Here is a 7,230-nt window from a genome sequence, read left to right as displayed (position 1 = left end):
TATAGCTGTGAGTAACAACATTAGAAAAATGGAATGAGTCTAATCAAGATCCTAGAAAAATAAGTACAATCCAAATCCTGATCTTGAACAAGGAAGGAAATTATAAAGAGAAGAGCAGAAACCAGTGAAAATGATACCCCCCCCAAAAATGCAAAGAATCAATGAATTGAAAACACAGTTCTTTGAAATAAAAAAAAAATAGATAAACCTTTAGCCAATTTCACCCCAAAAGAAGAAAGACACACAGTCCAATTATAAATGAAAAAGTTGAAATCCCAGTGGACACTGCCAAAACCTACAAAATTATTAGCAACTAATTTGCAAGTCTATATTCCAAAAAATTGGTGATCTCCAGAAGAAATAGATTCTTAGATACACATGAATTACCAAAACTGAAGCAACATTTGAAAATCTTGAATAATCCAATAAGCCGGGGATATAGCTCAGTGGCGTAAGCACCTGCCTGGCAAGTGAAAGGTCCTGAGTTCAATCCCTGGTACCTAAAAAAACCCCACAAAACCTGAATAATCCAATAACAGGCAATAAAGTTGAAATAGTAATAAAATACCTATCAACTAAAACAGCCCAGGACCTCATGGATTCACTGCTAAATTTTACAAGAATGTCAAGAAAGATCTAATACTCCTCCTCAAACTCTTGAAAGAAATTGAGAAGAAAAGAGTATTCCCATTTTTGATAGCCAGCATTACATTGATCTGAAAACCAGACAAGAATCCAATAAAAAAAAAGAGAGAACTAGTGAATCTCTGTAATGAATATAGAAGCAAAAAATATGGGCAGACAGAACAAAACAATTGATCAGGGCTGGGGAGATGGCTCAGTAGAATAAGCACTTGCCTGGTAAGTGCAAAGGCCTGAGTTCAATCCCCAGTTCTACCAAAAAAGGCAGCAAAAAAACCCCAAATGATCAAAAAGATCTATAGAAAAACCAAGTAGGCTTCATCTCAGGGATGCAAGAATAGCTCAACACAGGCAAATCAATAAATATAATTGAAGAGTGAACTATTATATGACTGATCTGTAAGTTCTTTCTTCTTCATTTTTATTTACTATTTATTTATTTATTGTGCAGTACCGGGGATTGAACTCAGGACCCTGCACTTGCCAGGCAAGCGCTTATTCTACTAAGCTATCTCCCTGGCCCCAATTTTTATTTTAGACAATTTTTATTGTTATATTCATTTAAATTTATAAATAATTTTTTACAATGTGTAATCTTTATTAATGCTATGTATTCATCTCAGAAATATTTCTCTAAAATTCACTGTCTATATCTTATATCTTTGACATTTCAATATTTGTCTAAAATTTTTAATTTGCTGTATAATTATCGATTTTCAGTAAAGTTAATAACGAGAAAAATAGGAAGTGAAAAAATAAATATAATTTACCACATAAATAGTAAAAGGACAAAAATTACATGATCTAGTAAAATCACTGTGGAAATTCCTCAAAAAAATAAGAGTTGGAATTCCATTAGACCCAGCTAAACCTCCTTTCTAGGTATCTTCCCCCAAAAGCTAAAGTCATCCTTGTACAGGTGCACATGCACACCCATGCTTACAGCAGCAGTTTATAATAGCTAAATCTTGGATATAGCCTATATGTCCATCAACAAATGAATAGACAAGGAAAATGTGGTATTTTTACACAATGCAGTACTACTTTGCATAAGGAAAGGTAAGCTTGAGGCACTCATAAGCAAATGGATGCAAGTTGAGAACATAGCATTAAGTGAAATAATTCAGACACACAAGCTTAAATATTGCATAATTTCTCTTATATGAAAAAATAATATATATATATTATATTATTATATAGTGATACTTTGGTTCACAAACTTAATTTTTTTCTGTGATTTTGGTTGTAAATCCAATTGAATAAGAGCCCAATCAAATTCAGTGATTAGATTCAATGTTTACCTTACAGAGAAATTTGAGAGAGACAAACAGCAAAATAGAAGATGGATAAATAGGGCACAGGGAAAAATTTAAACAATTTCTCAAATTATCATCTCAGTAAGAAAGAGGCTTTTGCCTATGATTGGCACTCTGAATAACATTTTGGCCAGTCTTAAAATTATGCTATACAGTATATTGAGTTGTTATTCTCTCATTTTTGTTAAGAATTTTTATTTTATTTTTTATAGAAGTAAAAAGAGTACTTTTTATATTTTCTTTAGTAACATTTACATGTATTATAATAAAATTTTAAAAAACAAAATGACCACCAGCCATGCCAGTTAAAGTCCGATATGAACAGCTAATTCTACAACTGCAGAAAGATTTCTGGCTCTGCTCAAAGCACCCTGTATAATCTAAGTAGAGGCTCAGCACCTGTTCTAGAGCTGTCACATCGAAGGAACTGTTTACCACAAATCCCAAAACTTAAAGCTAGTCCATCAAAATAGGTATGACAAGGGCAAAGATGATGTCTGATTTCTTGTCCACTCTTTTACATAAACCATATGCTTAGCCAAATACCCACATTCTGTCCGCACCTCATCCCCAAGCCCTTCTAGTAAAAGCAAAACCTCAACAAGAAGGATAAGCTTTTGTTACTGAAGGTACCAGCTGAAGCGTAGTGTTGCCATCAACCAGGAGGTTAGAAATCCAGAATCTCAGACTCACGCCTGCCTGGCTTATTCAGGATGCATGTGTTCTATATTGTTTTGTTTTGTTTTGTTTGTAGCACTAGAGATCAAACTCAGGGACTCACACATGATAGGCAAAACACCAACCACACTTCCACACCTTGTTTTTTCAATCAGGCAACCAGGCAATTCACATGCACATTAAAGTATACGAAGTACTGGCTTAAGCAGCATATTTGTTAAAGCACAGATAAAAAAGAATCACGATTTTTCCAATTAGCATGAAAATTAAAACACACACACATACGAGGCCATGGATTTAATCTCCACTACTGCAAAATATAAAATAACAAAAACTGGCAACTCACCTCATTTATGATGTGCTGTTAGGAACAAAGCAGCCCAAACCTCAAAGGCAGTGGCAATATCCAGATTTCCAGTTTGGGAGGTTTTCCAAGAGAGACTTTCAGCTAGAATCCAGGCCTGCTATCCAAACCTATGTAGCTTCCCTTCCTGCCACTTTACAGGGCAGGCGAAAGCTTCAGGACTCTTGTTGACCTTAACACAGATCCTACAGCCACCAGAAAACTGGGGCTTTTGAAACAAACTAGCCGTGAGGAAATAGCCAGGCTGAAGTTAAGAGTTCGTTCTCCTAGCTACTTGAGTTCCTTTTCTCTCCACCATAAGCTGGTTATCACTACGTTTCTTTCTCAACCCCTAGTATTCCAACAGGAGATGGCTTATCGCCGGCAATCACCTTAAGATCCTTTCCTGGTGCTCCTATCAGAGATTTAAAAAAGAAGAAGAAGAAGAAGAAGAAGAAGAAATAAAAGAAAAAGAAATTCACATCAGTGAGCTCTTTTTATATCTTGCTCTTTGTGCAACAGAATCCCGATGACAGAATCTCCACCACTAACGGCGACTTTATTTTGGTAACGGAAGGTTCAAAACCAATTATAGCGAGGGTTTTGCTCTGTATAAATTTCCTGTCTTTGCTAGCCGTGAAGCAAGCAGTGATCGTAGGCCCTGCCTTCTAGTAAAAAAAAAAAAAAAAAAAAAAAAAAAAAAAAAAAAAAAAAACACAAGCACAAGCGGAAGATGGGACAGATTTTAAAAGGAAATGAAAGCAAAGCTGAAACTGACAGTGTTGCTGCAGAGGCTTACCAGAGATTTCAAAAGGAAACAGAAGCAGACTGCAAACACGCTATCCTTCTAGAGCTATTCTTCCCTAAACCAGAAATAGAAGAGGACCACCAGACTGTGAGAAACAAGATATCCTAAATTAAGTCGCAGCCCAGAGGGTGGAGGGAAGAAAGAGATTTTTAAAAAATAATTGTTGAGAATAATCAAACTTTATTTTATAGCAGCAGGAGAGAAAGCAAGGTATAATTTGATACAACTTGAAGCTACTGAATTCTAACCTAACTTCATAACTATGTGTAAATCAAAAGTATGGGGAACAATGCTCAGTGAGTCTCTTCCAAGTTTTTAGCACTAAAGGGCATAGCTGTCTTACAACCAACCAACACATCACCACCCTCTCCCCAGAACCCTGTGGGAATCATCAAACTATATGAGAGACATATACTTGCTCCTAGACAAAAAGTCAGTTTTACTTGTAGAGAAGGAGACTTCATACAAAGCAAGTTCTCTACTTAAGTGTTCCAATCATGGAAAGTATTGATGTTTGGAAATACTAAGAATGAAAGCTCTACAGTTTTAAACTGCCTGACTCTGGAGGAAAGACATGCGCTCTCTCTCTCTCTCTCTCTCTCTCTCTCTCTCTCTCTCTCTCTCCCCATCCCCCCAATCTGGAGTGCTGTCAGGGAGCTTGTCAGAAGCTCTGGCCCTGTGATACCATGAAATTTATTAACACAGTGCATGGACTATATAAACTTCATATTTCTCCAATCTGGAGGGTCTCTACTAAAAGTATGACTGAAAAATCAGAAAGATTCAATATTTTAGAATTCCCAATAAAGTCAGACTGTGTAGTCTGTACTTACAATCTCAGCTACTCCTGAAGTTGAGGCAGGAGGACCTCCTGAGCCCAGAAAGTTAAGGCCAGCCTAGACACTAGAACATCCTCAAAATTGTTTAATCTCCAGGAAAATAAGAAAAATTTATCCTAACTCACAACTTCAAGTTAAGTCAACAATGCAATAAAAGAAATGGCTTCACATTCCTTCACTGGATTTGAAGATCAGCCATCAAGGCCACATCATATTTTGTTTTGGCACCAACCAACCCAGACACACAAAAACTACATTTACCAAGCTCCTTTCCCAGGACATTGCCTACTTCGTGTTGTCCCACTTCCTTTATCCATGGCTGGTGTGGGTTCAGTGTAAATCATTTATGATTTCTTCTCCGCACATTTTCTTCATGCCACACTGCACTATTTAATGTCTGTGGATCTTTTTCCAACTGTTATCTGGCTATGCTGCTGGGAACTTTGTCCCAGGAAAAATTGTGAATGTAATTAATGCTACTTAACATTGTTAAGTGAGAGCTTTTAAGTGATATATATATATATATATATATATATATATATATATATCTACAATAAAATAAATGGATAAGTAGAATTTCTTCAAGATTTTTCTAGCCTTGTTTCAAGAAAAATTTCCTAAGCTACCAACATCTTTTATTTTTGACTAGAATCAGTAACAACATAATCAAGCCCTTAATTCAAAGATCTCTTAGTCTTAACAGTTCAACCATATCAAATAAGCACGTCATCTGTCTAAGGAAATAACAGTCTCTAAAAACGTTTGGTTACATTCCTTAGTGGCTTTGACAAGGTTTTAAATCAAGCTTTCAAAAAAAAAAAAAATAAAACACACACACACACACACACACACAGATAAGAAGATAAGAACAAGATCTTCTTCCCAGAGTTGTCATGATGATTTCATGGGATACAGAAACGCCACTTACTGAATCTACCATGCTGAATGTAAACTCTCTTTCCCACAGGCACCACCCTAGCAACTGCCAGAGCTTCTTCCACCAAAACTGCCTTCCCTTCATGAGTCCATAATTTCACTGCTATTGTCCTCTATAATTTTTAAAATCATTATAGTTATAGATCTGGTGGTGGAAGTGGTGGATATGGAGCAGAAGGTTTCAAAAAAAAAAGATAAAAGATAAAAATAAATTTTTACAAATGGCAAAATATTCAGAATCAAGATAAAAATTGAGTCTTCTATGTGTCTATCACAGCCATTAAGTTTCTGGAAAATTTGAATCTTCTCTGTACCCATAATGGCATTAAGTTTTTCTAAAGATCATTGTTTTGCAAAAATGAGATTATTATACAATGGCTTGATTGAATTTTGGATTAAATACACAATGCCCATGAAGGAAATGATGATAGGTGGTTTATGCTTAATAGTTTCAAAGACCTTAAAAACAGGTGGATGATAAGCGTACATGGAGCTGCTTATGCATGGAGGGTGTCAATGGATACAGGTCTATTTCATTTATTATTTCTTCCTTATGCTAACTTTTGTCTTCGTTGTTTGTTTGTTTTTTTTTTTTTTTTTTTGTTTTTTGTTTTTTGTTTCTGTGGAACCGGGGATTGAACTCAAGCCCTTGTGCTTGCCAGGGAAGCACTTATTCCACTGAGCTATCTCCCCTGCCCCTGGATACAGGTCTAAAGTTGGCCAAGGATTTGAAATTTACCTATACAGTTAAATAGTTCCAAAACTTAGTGGCAAAGAAACAGTAAACGTGGCCACGCGGCGCCTCCCCGCTGCTGCGCACTGTGCGCACGGTGACACGAGCGCGGTGGGCATGGAGGGCTTCTCAGCGCCGACCTACTGCAGGAGCGCGCCGGACCACAGGCCGCTGTTCCTGGAAACGTCAGCGCGGGACCGAATCGTCAATCTGGTTGTTGGCAGCTTCACGTGCTTATTGATTCTAGTAACGCTGATAAGTGCTTTTGTGTTCCCTCACCTACCTCCCAAACCACTGAATATTTTTTTTGCTGTCTGCATCTTTCTGAGCAGTGCTACAGCCTGCATACTTACCTACTGGTATCGACAAGAAGACTTAGAACCGAAATTTAGAAGTCTAATTTACTGTATCTTATTTTCAATCACCATGCTGTGTATATGTGCAAACCTGTACTTCCACGACGTGGGAAGGTGAGGCTGTCAAGAAGAGGCCCTGACCAGGGCGCTTGAGAACTACCTGTGAGGGCAGGAGACTGCGGGCCAGATGCACGGACCAGTCTGCCAGGAAAGGTCGACACGAGACTTCCTGTGAACTACAGATCTGAGCTCCCTCTTGCCAGGGAAACACATCACAGATCTCTTTGCTTTTTCTTTAAAGAGCCAATGTTGCACTTAATCATTCCAACCCTTAAAGCCAACTCAAACAGCACAAGTAACTTTTACATTTGAAATTAAATTTTTTTACAATTCAGTTGCATGGTAAAGACTCAGAATATTGCATTTTAAGACAGATAGTCCTTTATTTCTGTTAAACTGAATATACAATAATTGTTCCCTAGGCAACCAACTTGCTTTTAACTACAATTTCACGTTAACAAAACAGACGGTGAAAAGACAACTTTGATTGTGAAGATCTAATTACAGTAATAAATAAAA

General features: G+C 37.0%; 2 protein-coding genes across 2 annotated transcripts in view; one reads left to right on the top strand and one right to left on the bottom strand.

Annotated features, from left to right (window-relative positions):
- Abcg2 (ATP binding cassette subfamily G member 2 (Junior blood group)) overlaps positions 1–3,605 on the bottom strand; it is a 196,771-nt gene extending 193,166 nt beyond the window's left edge. The window contains exon 1 of the mRNA XM_023706841.1: positions 2,983–3,605. Coding sequence (XP_023562609.1) covers positions 2,983–2,987 — 5 coding nt within the window. The 5' untranslated portion in view covers positions 2,988–3,605. The remainder of the gene's footprint in view (positions 1–2,982) is intronic.
- A 2,807-nt stretch (positions 3,606–6,412) lies between these two features.
- LOC111814122 (transmembrane protein 243-like) lies at positions 6,413–6,838 on the top strand. The gene has a single exon (XM_023706836.1). It carries the CDS (start codon positions 6,413–6,415, stop codon positions 6,767–6,769), a length of 357 nt encoding a protein of 118 aa, XP_023562604.1. The 3' UTR covers positions 6,770–6,838.
- Positions 6,839–7,230: the final 392 nt, after the last annotated feature.

The sequence above is a fragment of the Octodon degus genome, unplaced genomic scaffold (assembly GCF_000260255.1).
Source record: "Octodon degus isolate 3935 unplaced genomic scaffold, OctDeg1.0 scaffold00272, whole genome shotgun sequence".
Classification (NCBI taxonomy): Eukaryota; Metazoa; Chordata; class Mammalia; order Rodentia; family Octodontidae; genus Octodon; species Octodon degus.
The sequence above is the reverse complement of the archived record's forward strand: the minus strand, read 5'-3'. Positions and strand labels throughout refer to the sequence as shown.